The 14,941-nt window shown below is 47.2% G+C and overlaps 1 protein-coding gene across 1 annotated transcript; it reads right to left on the bottom strand.

The window, feature by feature from the left end:
- Positions 1-2,152: 2,152 nt before the first annotated feature.
- top1b (DNA topoisomerase Ib) lies at positions 2,153-14,821 on the bottom strand. The gene is made up of 21 exons (XM_047039485.1): positions 14,483-14,821; positions 14,177-14,201; positions 12,154-12,250; positions 11,624-11,744; positions 11,405-11,463; positions 11,017-11,136; positions 10,812-10,908; positions 10,607-10,695; positions 10,192-10,307; positions 9,880-10,001; positions 9,135-9,257; positions 8,672-8,859; positions 7,406-7,550; positions 7,066-7,209; positions 6,289-6,474; positions 5,589-5,657; positions 5,314-5,428; positions 4,904-5,031; positions 4,562-4,656; positions 3,972-4,121; positions 2,153-2,769 (listed from the first exon to the last, which is right to left on the bottom strand). The coding sequence occupies exons 1-21, from the start codon at positions 14,513-14,515 to the stop codon at positions 2,667-2,669; spliced, it is 2,325 nt and encodes a 774-aa protein (XP_046895441.1). The 5' UTR covers positions 14,516-14,821; the 3' UTR covers positions 2,153-2,666.
- Between the last annotated feature and the right edge of the window lie 120 nt (positions 14,822-14,941).

Here is a 14,941-nt window from a genome sequence, read left to right on the forward strand (position 1 = left end):
GAAGCCCAGTTTTGGACTAATATATTCATTAAAAGAATTGCCCGTCCTCCCTTCATCATGGTAATGGTAACATATTTGACATATTTAAAAGGACTAATAAGGTTATTATGAGCAGACTATTTCCCCAGCTACTGTTCTCAAACGAGACAATTCAAAAATATCTACATTACTTCGATGTTTTGATAGACTTGAGACAGGTTTGATGACAAGTTTAAAAGTCTGATGCAACCGTGATGCACAAACATACAGCATGTGAAACAGAATCTTTATAGTAGACCTGCCAGTCAGCACAAAACATTACCTCACCCTCTCCTAAAGGCAGATCATTGAGAATTGGATTGCGACCCCCCCCCCCCCCCCTTCTCTCCCGTCCTCTCCCCGACCCTCCCCTCAAAGACCACTGTTAATTATCTTACAGGATTCGATTTCTTTTTGTGTACTGGGAACTTTAATGAGTAACTTTTAACTCTCTCTCTCTGTGTGTGTGGGGGTGTCTCTTAGATAATGTTTTAATTTCGGTAATTTCAAGTGTGACGTCATTATTTGTTAGAAAGGAGACCCCCTGATAACCATCAAACACGGTTGAAGCCACGGGATCAGCTGAAAGTCGTTTTTTTATTCTAAAATCTACAAAGCCAAACAATAAGCACACAACAGAAACTGACTGTCTGAGCTTAATGTTTAAAGGATTAACAATGGCACACATTTGAATACTAAAGTAAGTGCTATTTAAACAGTTCGTTTTTCACATTTTGTCAATAATTTCATAGAAGACACTTCATCCTGCTCTTTACTGAGGTACAAAATATAAACATAGTGAAATGATCAATGTTTTTTTGGCAAAATCCATATCCCTCACACATAACCTTATCTTTTCGAAGAACTATTACCTATAGCTCCTACACACAATGCAACACAGCCTTCTCAAGTAACATTGGGGGAAGGTTTTCCTTTGGACAAATGAAAACACAAATACAAAGTTACAAATACAAGTTAGGGAGGCTTTTTGACTACAGCAAGCGAGTTACTCTTAGAAAACAGCATAACACGAGTATGTACTGAGAAATAGATACATCCCTGAAATAAACGATGAATTGAAAGAAAAATGCAAGTCACATTCTGTGCGCTAAAAGTACATGAGCATAGTGCTAGATTCTCCCTCTTCGCTGTCTTCACCTTCATCAGGCTTGTCTTCCAGATCTCATAAGCATCTCAACACTCCCACAATCTCTACAGTACGGTGGCCCTGAAGTGCAAATGACACCCCCTAATATGAGTACATCCCCCAAATGAAAATACTCCCCCCCAATACGAGTCAACTCCCCCCAAATCGGATGACTTGTTCACCTCCCCCCAAAAATGAAAATACTCCCCCCCAATACGAGTCAACTCCCCCCAAATCGGATGACTTGTTCACCTCCCCCCAATACAAAAACGCGCTCTCCCCCCAATACGAGTCAACTCCCCCCAAATCGGATGACTTGTTCACCTCCCCCCAATACAAAAACGCGCTCCCCCAAATGGAAAACGACATTACATTAACTCAAAAACACATTACATTAACTCTGAACGGAAAGGGTAGGTACTACACTTTAGCGCTGATTAGATGCAGTAGGCTAACTGACAAGAAATAAGAAATTGATTGACAGAAGTACAAAATGCAATAGCCTGACAGAGTTACGTGCACCAGGACATTTATTTGGGTATCAAAGAATGTAGCAAATAGTAGGCTTCTTAGGCAAAAGTATTTCGAGTTAAATGTAAAAATCGATAGCTGTCAATCAATTCCTTATTTCTTGTTAGTTAGCCTACTGCATCCAATCAGCGCTAAAGTGTAGTACCTACCCTTTCCGTTCAGAGTTAATGTAATGTGTTTTTGAGTTAATGTAATGTCGTTTTCCATTTGGGGGAGCGCGTTTTTGTATTGGGGGGAGGTGAACAAGTCATCCGATTTGGGGGGAGTTGACTCGTATTGGGGGGGGGAGCGCGTTTTTGTATTGGGGGGAGGTGAACAAGTCATCCGATTTGGGGGGAGTTGACTCGTATTGGGGGGAGTATTTTCATTTTTGGGGGGAGGTGAACAAGTCATCCGATTTGGGGGGAGTTGACTCGTATTGGGGGGGAGTATTTTCATTTGGGGGATGTACTCATATTAGGGGGTGTCATTTGCACTTCAGGGCCACCGTACTACAGGGACTGCACACTCTCACACCCGTACGTACGCTTACGCAACAATTGTTTCGCATACACATTACAATTACCAGGCGTGCCGTGGGTCCTCTTCCTGAAGAATTCAATACTAATGCATTCTTCTATTATAATATAGAATTTCTCAATAAAGATGTCTCAGTGAGATATAGAATGTGAGAGGCAGCAGAGACAAAAAGCTGTGAGGCGGCTTCAAACCACAAAGCTCGTTGGCGAAAAGAGAAACCCTCATCTGCTAGGTTTGGTGAAACATATCGTTATGTTTCGCAGTGAGACCCTTTCGACGATTGGTTGGTTCATTCTCCCGTCTCCATTTATTAATCTGAATTGTTTTACTTGACAAAGCTTTGTTTGCCTTCTAATGCCTCTACAATCCCCTTCCTTCTCCTCACTTATTTCAGTGAACTAACGTGTCTACAATCAAAGGTATAAAAGGTTAGCAAAATTATAAACAGGATTCAGAACTCAAAGTCTTCATCGGCCATGTCGATTGCCCAAGCAAACTTCTCTCGCTGTGTTTTGTTGAAGATCTTCTCGACAGGAACGTCATACTTCTTGCACCTGGAAGAAGGAGTTGGCTCTGTGAGAAAAGCATTTTCTAGAACAATGGTCCAACCTGGGGCTAAAAACATTAAATATCTTAAAAAGGCAAGAGACACTGTTTTGTTGATGTATCTTTTTGCACGACTAAAAAGGAGTGTCTCATGAAGATCATTTATTCCCCCCCCCCCCTTTTCCAAGGTAACATGAGTTTATTTAAGGATAAGCCCTATGCTCTACACCAGCCAAACAGGGCCCCAGGGAGATGAAGCCTAAATGACAAAGAGTACTCCCTCTCTCCCTCCCTCTCCCATTCTTTAGACCTGTCACATGTGAAACAGTGCTTAAAGGGTCACATTTACAGTACATATACAATGCCCAAATTTATGTTTCTTAATGACCTTCTCTGGTACCGTTGACCCCCACCCCACCCGAAAACATAGACCTGGGGTTTCTGTGCAGCACCCATAAGGATGGGATGAGAGGGTGGGGTGGGGGACGACGACATCCCTACATCACCAGCCCTGCTAGAAACAGAGGCATTCCTGCATCCATTGTGCTGGAGAGAGAGGGAGGCCTTCCCAGAATAGCCCTGTGGACCCAGGGTGAGCGAGGGCGGACTGTGGGTCCCTGGTCTCCCAGCCCGGCCCTCCATTCATCCCAGAGACAGTGTGGGGCTGGGCCTCTGCCTGGCCTCCCCACCCCGGCCTCCCCTTCCAGAGGAAGGAGCCTCGTGGTGGGAGGCTCTCCTGCCTCTGAAACAAACCCCATTGTTTCTGATGCTCGCATGTTTTCTCCCTCCGCTTCCCCCCCCCCCCCCTCCTCTCTTCTTCTCTGGTTTTCTCAGCTGCCGCCGTCCCACAATGCACGAGTGGCTTCCTGCTTCATGTCACCATCGCTGACACCAACTCCCTCACCTCAAAGGCCCCAGATCCTCACAACGAGGTACAGCTGTGCTCTGCTCTGCTCTTTGGAGGCCATTAAAAATACATGCACCTGTCTGCTGTATGACTAGATGTTTTGGTTCATATTTTATGGGACCGTGCCGTCCAACCTCGGGCAGGGGGGAAAGGTGGAGTGCAGAAAGAAAGCTCCAATTGAAACTTTCCAGCAAAGATTAGATCAGAGCCTAGAGTAAGTGTACGGGGGAAGGGGGGGGGTAATATGTGATTGGATGGCAGAGAGAGAGAGAGAGAGAGAGAGAGTCATTCCCTCCATCTTACCACGCCACCGAGATGCGTGGGTCCAGGTAGTTGAGTTTGGAGGTTCCCAGGGCGATCTGCTTGTTCTCCTCTCGGTCTGTGGCCTGCATCTGCAGCCTCATCAGCTGCTCCTCAATCCTCTGCACGGCCTTCCTCTTCACCTCCACGGCCCTGCGCGCGCACACACACACACACACACACGTACACACACACACACACGCAAGCACGGCAAAAAAACGAAACACACTCAAGCACGTACACATGAAGAGAAGTATGTAGATGCCCATAAACAAGATATACACACGTGTACTTGTCCCTGTGAACAGCATGTGACAGTGGGCCCTGTCGGTCGTCGAGGGCCACCTTTCCTGTATGTTGTGGATGTTTCCCTGCTCCAACCGACTCAAATGAAGTCGTTATCAGGCTTCGGCAGAGCCAAATTACCCATTCACTTGAATCAGGTGTGTCGGAGCAGGGAAACATCTAGAACATGCAGGACAGCGAGGCCCCGAGGACCAGGGCTGAAGACCACTGAGCAGGACACGGCCTAATGAGCAGTATCAATTCATCTTGGCCCCATCCCGTCCCCCTTGGCAGACGTTCTTACACACTTTTTGCTCTTGTCGTCGTGCGAGGCTTTGTGCTCTGCCTTGGCACTCTTCAGCTGCTTCCTGGCCGACGACAGCTGCTGCTGTTTCTCGTCTATCTGCCGTCAGGAGACACAAAGCGCACGTTTCACAAACAGTCCCAGCGAGAGGTCGAGTGAAATCCCCTGTCAAATACACAGTGCGTGCATGTGTTGTGTCCCAGCGTTTTGGTTTTGGTTCAGGATCAACTCGGAAACGAATCCTATTCAGGCGCGAATGTTTTCCACGTATTCCACAGAGGTTAATGAGGGGATGATATTGCAAGGAGGAGTACCTGGTGGGAATAGATGGCATGTCTGGGTTTACCTTGGTCTGCAGGTTCAGCATGGACTTCTCAAAGGTCTTGGGTGGCGCCCTCTGGTGGTTACAGAGTATAGCGACGGCACGATTGGCCCGGTTGTAAGACAGGATCTGGGCTGGGATGCTCTCATCCGCTGCGCACAGAGGGAGGAGGGGGCAACATTTGTTTATTATTTACCGACAGAGAATCATATGAGGACACCAGCTGCTACTATTCAAAAACACATCGATTTCCACTGTAAAAAAAAACAAAGAATACAAAAACAAATACACGAAAATCCAAACAATGATTCCAGCACCGCACCATTTCCACTCTATTCTAGCAGTTTTCAGTGAGCGAGAAGGTGGGTCTGTGGTGCGTAGCGTGTGTGTGTGTGTGTCCCTGGGACTGGGGAGCCATGGAAACTGTCACTCACAGCTGGTGAGCTCCTTGAGCTGCTGCTGGAGGGTGATGGAGGCGTTGTAGGTGCGGAACACCTTGGCCGTCAGCCCGTCCATCAGCTCCTGCAAGTGCTTGTTCAGGATGGACGTCTGAGGGAAGGAGAGAGGGATTCACTTCATATGCAGGGGAGGGGGGGTGGGGGGGGGGGGTGGTGGGGGAGGAGACCTACAACAGCTGACTATGGGCTGGGGTTGATGTGGACGTGTGTGCGCGCGCGTCGCCCCGGGAGTCCTTCCACGTGCTGCTCACATTGAGTCGGTCGAACAGGTCGTCCTCGGGCTGTTTGTTCTCCAGGAACAGCTGGAGGTTCTTAAACACCTGGAAAAGAAGACAAATACTCTCATGCCCACACGCTTTCCAGGGTTCTTCACTGGCACGTCATTCAACGTGGCTCCCTGTGAGTGACTCATCGTCAAAGCTGCAGAGTGAGGTGAGAACCAGAGGGGGCCCCTCTGCTTCCTGATCCAGAAGGCGTGGACAGGTGTTACGACACAGGGTGAGCGTGTGTGTGCACGCGGCACGGTGGTGCAGAGCGTCAACGTGTGTATGTGAAGCAGAGAGAGAGTTTGACAGAAGATGTGTGTGTGTGTGTGTGAAAAGAGTGTGTGTGTGTGTGTGCCAGTAATAGCAGGAAACAGACCTCCCCCTGAGGCAAGGCTGACGGAAAGCTTTTAGGGCCTGGATCACCTGTCTGTGCAAACATCCTCCCCCTGACACACACACACACACACACACATACACTCTCTCATGCTCCCCCTTGCTAAAGCATAAATCAACACTAACCCATTAACAGGCATCAAACAGACCCTTCGTCACTGACTAAACTGCCCTCCTGAAATGGAAAAGACGACTTCACCAAACTTCCCCCTCATACCCAAAATCCCCACCGCCTTCCCCCTACGGTATCTCCACACGCTTCTTCAAAACCTCCCTCCCTCCCCCTACTCACCCTCTTCTCCACAGGGATCTTGTTGTAGTAGCGGATGGAGTCCTTTCCCAGGAAGTCAAACTCCACCACAAACTCCTGGTCGTCCATCTTGGGATACAGCCTGATGTGCTCCACCCTCAGGGAGCAGCAGCCCACCGTGTCGGCCGTCTCCCCCTCCTCCTTCTCGTTCCCCGCCCGCAGGGCCAGCTGGGGGGACACACAACCTGGGTCAGTGGTGTGGAAACAGCTGAACTGTTAGAATAGAGCTTAGTCGAGTCAAGTCGAGTAGAATTGAGCAGTAGAGTCAATTAGAGAAGAGTAGAGTATAATAGAGTAGAGTCAAGTTGAGTAGAGTAGAATAGAGTAGTGAAGTAGAGTATAGACAAGTAGAGTGGATCCTCATGGGGGGGGGGGGGGTCGCAATGTTACAGTAGCACAGGCAACAACAAAATGTTTCATATACAAAACCCTGAATTCAGTCTGGCTACAATATAAATCGACACCATATAGTAGTTCAAATCCCGTTAGTCCTGGTCAGTGCACACATGCTCAACCAGCGCAAAACACTGTTGAGTCAGGTGTGTTGTAGGTGAACTACTTATAGCTTTACAAAACTCACTATTAAACCCTGATACCATCACATGAAACATGACATAAAAAAGTGTTTTATATCGTGTATACTGTAAATGAGCCAGAAGCGACATAGTCCATCTGATCATTGAAAAACCAGGGGTTCACATAAAGGGAGTTCCTGTGGCCCTGTAGTCTGGAAGGTTCCTGGTTCCTGGGGGCCCTCACCTTGTCTATGAAGTAGAGGGCCACAGATCTCTGTCGGATCCTCATCTCCTTGGACTTCCAGTCTTCCCGGTACTGGGCCCGCAGGCGGTCCACACACTTCTTCAAGCGCCGGGCCGTCTCATACTTCTGCCAGTCTTTCTCCCCCTACACACACACACACACACACACACACATACACACATACACACACACAGACAGGCACACACACACACAGCCACACACACAGGCACACGCACACACACAAGCAGACAGCCACAAACGTACGCAAGGTGAAGGTTAAATAAGAGTTGAAAACGTTCAGGTTTGGGGCCAGAGGGCGAAGGTGAAAGGTCACGTGCACCTTGATTCTGGAGCTGGGGTTCAACATGATGTACTTGATGGAACCCTGGATGTTCTCCGTCCACGACACCAGCCATGTGACCTTGTTGTCATGACGAACCTCCTTCCAGTGCGTGCCTGGGGGGGCTTTAGGGTGCTTCGAGTCCCTGAGGGAAGAGGGAGCAGGTGTAAACTTTCAGGATGAGCTCTGGCCCAGTGGAGCTGGGGTGGAACTCACGTTCGGCACTATGTAGGCACACAGGTGATGGGATTTCTATTATGGAGAGTCACGTGTCGGACTCTTCTGTGTCAAATTCTAGATTATTTCTCTCTCACACACACACACACACCATCACACACACACACACACACACACACACACACACACACACACACACACACTGGAACAGAGGCTACGCTAACAGGAAGCCTGCCTGTGACACAGAGGAGACGTGTAAACAGCCACAGAGCATTGTCATCGTCACCGCACACACACAATGTGACCGTGTTTACATGAGAAACAACTAACTGCTATTGGCCGGGAAGACTACGTTTGCACACAAAGACGCGTGCATAAGCAGACACATCGATACACAAAAACAAGCTCACACACACACACACACACGCACACAGAGGACAAAGCAAGGGAGAAAACAAACGAGAACACTTCGAGGCTAAAAATATCCTCAGGCAATCACAACAAGAGATGGTTGTAAGATACGGAGGAGAAGAGGGGGAGGGGGGAACCAGGGGGGGGCCGGGTCACAAATACGAGATGGGGAGCAGAACAGAGGGACACAACAATAGGGTTGGGGAGGGTGGGACAGGGCAGGGTACGGGGAAGGGGGGGGGAGGGAAGGATGTATGTGTGAGTTGCATGCGATGTGCGTTTTCTGCGTGTGTGTGCGCGTACATATAGGAATCTAAAAGATGCCGTAACGGCTCCAGACGCTCGCAAAAACAAACGTCGAAAGTCTCCTCGGGTGTTCGGCATCCCATAAACAACCTCCTGTCAACATGTCCTCTTCTCACGGGCAGACGAGACACACCCGCACACGTGCACCAGTTCCCACACACACACACACTCGCCATGGTGAGGTCATGGTGGATACTGGATGCCATTGGTATACATAGAGGGCCCCCTTGTGGTAGGAACACAAAATGACACGCACCTGTGTACTGTTGTGCGGAATAACGTATGCGTTCGGTTATGTTTCAGCGATGCACCACCACCCAGAACGACCGCGGGTGAGAGGATGATGATGGTGGTGAAGGAGAGACTACTCACTTGCTACAGTTGATGATGATGTCTTGGGGGCGAATGCGACGTTTCAGCATGCCCATCTTGGGGTGGTCCCCGCGCCCCCTGAACAGACCTGGGGGCTCGATCCGGAAGTTTCCGATCCGCTCCTTGTGGTTGTCCATGATGCAGAAGCCATACTCCTGGAGGATCCTCTCGTTCTCCTCTTTGATTTTCTACCAATGGTGTAGAGAAAGAAGATGTTGGGCTCAATACCTGCTTTGTAAGAACATTCTAGAACAGTGGTCTTCAATCCTGGTCCTCAGGGCTACTGTCCTGCTGTCATGTTGTAGAGGATTTCCGACTCCAAAACACCTGATTCACATGAATGGTCGTTAACAGGCTTCTGCGGAGCTTAATAACGACCGTTCATTTGAATACATATAACACACACATGCATGTATATACACACGCATCACATGACGTGTTTAAGTGTGTGTGTATGTCTCACCAGTTTCTCCTCTTTGGACATCTGTTTCCTGGCCTCCGACTGAGCCTTGAAGTATTCGCTCATCTCGGTGAAGTTGCACTTGTTTATGTCTGTGATCTTGGACTTCTCTTCCGGGAGCATTTCCTGGGATCAGAGCCGAGGAGACAGAGAGAAGAGAGAGAGAGAGAGAGAGAGAGAGAGAGAGAGGGAGAGAAGAGAGAGAGAGAGAGAGAGAGAGAGAGAGAGAGAGAGAGAGAGAGGGAGAGAAGAGAGAGAAGAGACAGAGAGAGAGAGAGAGAGAGAGAGAGAGAGAGAGAGAGGGAGAGAGAGAGAGAGAGAGAGAGAGAGAGAGAGAGAGAGAGAGAGAGAGAGAGAGAGAGAGAGAGAGAGAGAGGGAGAGAAGAGAGAGAAGAGAAGAGACAGAGAGAGAGAGAGAGAGAGAGAGAGAGAGAGAGAGAGAGAGAGAGAGAGAGAGAGAGAGAGAGAGAGAGAGAGGGAGAGAAGAGATGGAGAGAGAGATAGGGAAAGAAGATAGAGAAGATAGAGAAAGAGGGAGAAAGAGAGAGAGAGAGAGAGAGGGAGAGAAGATAGAGGAGAGAGAGAGAGAGAGAGAGGGAGAGAAGATAGAGGAGAGAGAGAGAGAGAGACAGGACAAAAAAAGAGATCCCTCCTCAGCTTGTATGTCTGACCAATGTCATTCCACCTTCTCACAGCCGTGTCTGTCAGTCTGTCAGTCTGTCCAGTATGTCAGGACTCTCCTCCTCACCTTTCTCCAATCTTTGTGGAAGTTCTTCCTGAACATGTCCTTGGTGGTGTACTCGTGATCCAGCATCTTGGCAAAGAACGTAGCCACCTCCTCCGCTGAGGGGCTCAGTTTGAAAGGCTTACCTACGGAGGGAGGGATGAAAGAGAGACAGAATGGGAGAAAACACGCAAGATAAATGGGAAGAAGGAGAGAGAGACCAGAAAAAGAAAGAGAGGAGAGGTTCAAATCAATCATCTGTATCAAAATGAAGCGCAGTAGTCGGTAATACAACTACTACTACTACTGCTAATACACACACACACAGTGACTCACCGTCGTAGTAGAACTTGACATGGTTAGGCAGTGGCTCGTAAGGAGGGGCGAACACCGGGCCCTTGTGTTCCAGAAACCTCCATTTGGAGCCGTCTGTGGCCCTCTCCTCCTCCCACCTGCACAGCCCAGAGGCCCCGCCAGAAAGGCCAGGAACCAGAGGTGAAGAGAACCCCAGAAAGGAAAACAGGACATTCGTAAGGGAAATATCGAATAGAAAGAGGCTAGCTGATAACTACTTTGAGAGCCGCTAAGGTAGAAAAGCGCTGTATAAATACAGTCCATTTACTCCGCCCCACATCTGCAAAATCGTCGTGCGAGTGCTGGATGTGCCCTGCTCGCACAGGACGTGGTGCAAATGCCCCCGGGGCTGTTTTGAAACAGTGAACCGCGTGAGCCACTTTGGCGACGCACTCACCATTTCCACTTCTCCTCTGGCTCCTTCTTGGCTTTCTTGCCCACTCCTGCTTTTTTGTCCTTCATCATCTTCTTCTTGGGTTTGACGTCCTGGAAGTGAACGCACGGGAGAATGAGCGGAGGGGAAGGGAAACTGAGAGAGGACGAGGGAGGTTTGGGTCTGTGAGGCCACGCCCTCGGTCGGAGGCGAGCAGGCGGGCACTTGCCTCTTCCTCCTCGTCTTCCTCCTCCTCATATTCCGGTTTCCTTTTCTTCGCCCTCTTGCCGTTCTCCGCCTTGACTTTCTTGGGCTTGCTCTCGAATCTGAACACAGAACACCAAGAGGAGGTTCAACCCTTCATCTAGAGCCTGCTGGGTAAGTCACCCGTTTGAATGGCACAATGACAAGTGAAAGAAAACGAAGGGACTCACTCGTCCTCGTGGTCGCGTTCCCTCTTCAGGGGCTTGTTGTGTTTGGGGGAAGGGGAGAAGCCGTTGTCGTCCTCTGGCTCGCTCTTCACAACAGGGGGACTGGGGCTGCTCCACGTGTCCCTGAGACGACACACACCATCCTCACAACTGGGCCACGCAGGGTGCGCTCGTTTCGGGGGGTTGGGGGGCCAACCCCCCCAACGTGAGAGCGCTCACATGATTCAACATTAAATGACATCAAATACCATTGAAAGCCAGGGAGGATGTTATATAGCATTGGACCCAGGTGTGGTCAGTCTAAACGACCCAATTCCTAATTGAGTCCACATCACATTATGATTCGGGGGTTTGCAAAAAAACACAGGAAATCCAATCAAATTGTGTTTACCTTGAATAACCATTTTCCTTTTCCTTTTTAGGCTTGCCATCGACATGGGAGGACTTGGTCTGCAAGGAACAGAGGAGAAGCAGGCAATCAACAATGGCGTCCATGAACTAGGACATCCCCATGACCTATTGGACATGGACGTATTCCATCAAGTATAACAACACTCAACATGCGTTCATATGGATGCAAGTGTTCCCCCTTCATATCAAGAGAATTGACCTTGTCTTCTCTCCTCTTGTCCTTGTGCTTGTCCCGGTGTCTGTCTGCACTGCCTTCGTTGGGCGTAGGCTTCTCCTTCTCTTTGTCTCTGTGTTTCTTCTCCGAGTGCTCTCTGTGTTCGCTGGGGACAGACGAGGTCACGGGGTCAGGGGTCGGGGGGTCAGGGGTGGTCAGACAGACAGACACAAAGATGTTGGGGTCCAATGGCAAACGGAATACCTGACAGGATCGAATACCGACAGGTGCCCTATATATTTCACATGGTATTGTTTATGACGTTTAATGTGGCCATTATCACTGACGTGAGTAATGCCTTTTAATGTCTCTGTTACATCTTCAGCTGTAATGATGTCAAAGATTACTGGTCAGATGTCACCCATAACAACAAGAAGAAAACGCTGTCCCACGGCCAAGTATCAGTTGTTGTCCGGGTGTCATGAATGAAGTGTGCGTAGCTATCTGCAGGTCCTCATGACCGCGGAGAACATGAGGGGGTGAGAAAAAGGGGCCCAAAACAATACCTGACATACCTGTTGCTGTGCTTGGATTTCTCGCGCTCCTTGTCTTTCTTCTGGTCTTTGTGTCTGTGCTCCTTCTCTTTGTGTCTGTCCTTGTGTCTGTGGGGATCTGGGACAAAAGTTGAGGGTCACTGGTTTAGCGGCGGTCCCACGGAACAATGGCAACTCCATGACCACTATGAAACCTGAGTATGTTTCGGTTGTTACCAGGCAGTTTAGGTTGACGTTGTGTTAGGTGTCGCCCTGCAAGTGGCTGATGTATGCAAAAATAACATTTCACTTTCAGGGAGTAAAACATATAGGCCTAACTGCGCATACGCTGACTTTTAGGAATTGTACCAGTAACGGTATTGGGACCGATACCAAACTCATGTACTTGTAAAAATACCAAAGACCGATACTTTTTATTATGACAATGGTATTTAGGCCCTTTATAGGTTATTGCTTTAAGTTTGTGATAAGCAAATAAAAATAATACTTTTTTCATTCAAGTAATAGTAAAGAAACTGTCCTACATGCATTAGTCTCACACAAAAAAAAGACATTAATTAATTTATAAATGTGTAGGTATCGGTATCGGTATCGGAGGGTACCAGAAAAAGAATATCATGACTCGTAATCGGTCCTTAAAAAATTCATACTGACTTTGAGACAGCCTTAATAGCGATGAGGAGAACTTGTCCTTTGGACCTAAAAATATTTATAAATAAAATATGTTGTTTTCCTGACTTGGAGTCAATCTGTTTTTGTTTTTCCGGGTCTTTCTGATCCACATGCCTGTGCACCCTACCTCTGACTGTGACAAGCAAAAACTGTGACAGGGCAATTGACAGTCAGAACATAACCCATCCTCTCTACCTGTGTGGCTCCAAAAAGAGAAAGAGATAGCTCAGAGGGAGGTAGGAGGGATATGTTGTCTGTGGCAATGGAAGGGAGGGGGCATGTGTGATCTTTTTTTCCCTCTCACAGAGCTGGCATATCTGTTATCAGAACAAACTCGATTTAATACAGCCTCCACATGCATACCCCCACACCAGATGATGCATGCACAAAATATCAAGGAATGTGTAGTAAACTACTGGGTCTTTAGCTGCTGTGGGGGCTGCATTTGAGTGAGAGATTTTTAAGTTCATTCATGTGATTTGGAATGTTGTTGAACGTGCACAAAATTCTCAATTTGATTCGGAGTTTCTCATTTAGAATACTTTTTTTGTTTGTCAAACGGCTGCGTATGTTTTTGGGTTGCTTATTCCTGCATTTGATCATCACCTTGAGGTGTCCCACCGACACTGTCATGGCATTTGGTTATGGGGGGCCACTATTGCCAAAAGAACAATAATAGATATACAGAACTCAGGCGTGATTCAAAATAATAAATGATTATGAAAATCAATAGGCTATTTTATATATTAAGTATGTAAATGAAGATGAGTAGGAGCGCCTTATTCGGATTAAAACGTATGAACCTTTCCAAAACTATCGTCTTAAGTTGCTTAAAAAAATACAAAGTCATAGCAATATATTTGTCAAGGTGCCCTGTTTGAGAATGAAAGGATGTAGTGATGTGGTTACAATAAATACAAGCCAGGAGCCATGGTTCACAGCGGCTTTATGGTCCCCGCTTTCACCTCCATATCGCGGCTAACTGTTCTTTCACAGATCGGCACTGTGGCTACTAGATAGGGGAAAAGAAAATGGCGTAGAGACTAAGTCCTCAACCCCCATTTTGCTACTTTCAGCTGCAAAATTAGGCATTATTGCACATTCATATAATTACACGAATGTCTGCTTGAGAAACACAATGTATACCACTACCCATATTTTGCATCAGATCTAAATACACTAAATCGTAAGTATATTTTCTAGGCCCTCTTTTTGAACAATAGCCGCAACAGAGTGGAGGAGAAGGGACTTAGTCTCTGGGACGCCATTTCTGTCCTTTATGAACTAAGAGTGTAGGCAACGAATCAAGATAGCTTGTGAAAAACAGGCAAACCATACAGATTAACAACACATTTATTATCAATGGACTTACCATTGGCTTTAGATCCAGAATTGACCTACGAAACATAAAAATAAATACATTAAATCGTTTTATTTCTTATATGCCGGTATGGATTATCACATAACAACAGGAAGAAAATATTTTGAGATGTGAACACAGCGATTGTTTCCATGTAGCCTATCGCAAACTTGTAACGAAATAATCAAAGAAACTTATTTACTGATCTACTATTTAATCATCAATTGTACCAGTCCCTGTCAATAACAGTCAGAAGGCAAAAACGACTTATTTGACAAGGCAGAGCAAAACAATAGTAGTTTTGACAAAGTATGCTACCTGAGAGTCTTTATGACCATGATCTCCACTCATTGTCAAGTAGCTTTAAATCAGATACAGAAGACGCGATGTCCAATGTAAAAGATGCGAGGTTAACAAGAGGAAAGCCTAGACTGTCTGTGGAATGGAGTCGTTGCGCACTGGGCTAAGTCCGAATATTCGGCAACTGCGCATGCCCATATCAAAGTGTCTATTAGAAACAAATGTCCAGCATGGTGCTTCCCTAAAAAAAACTACCGAGATCACACACGATAATGGAACATCAATAAAAAGAGTCAAGCTTCATAGGAAAGTTCCGTACAGTTGGATAACGACGGGTGAATTTGATTGAAATATTCTAAAGAACGAAGGCCCATCAAATATGCATATATTATGTTTATTCTAATTAAAACAGTCTTTAAGAAATAGCATAGAATAACAAAACAAAACATAGAATGATAAAATCCAATGAAACTGTAT

This window comes from Hypomesus transpacificus, chromosome 18 (assembly GCF_021917145.1).
Source record: "Hypomesus transpacificus isolate Combined female chromosome 18, fHypTra1, whole genome shotgun sequence".
In the NCBI taxonomy this organism is placed as follows: Eukaryota; Metazoa; Chordata; class Actinopteri; order Osmeriformes; family Osmeridae; genus Hypomesus; species Hypomesus transpacificus.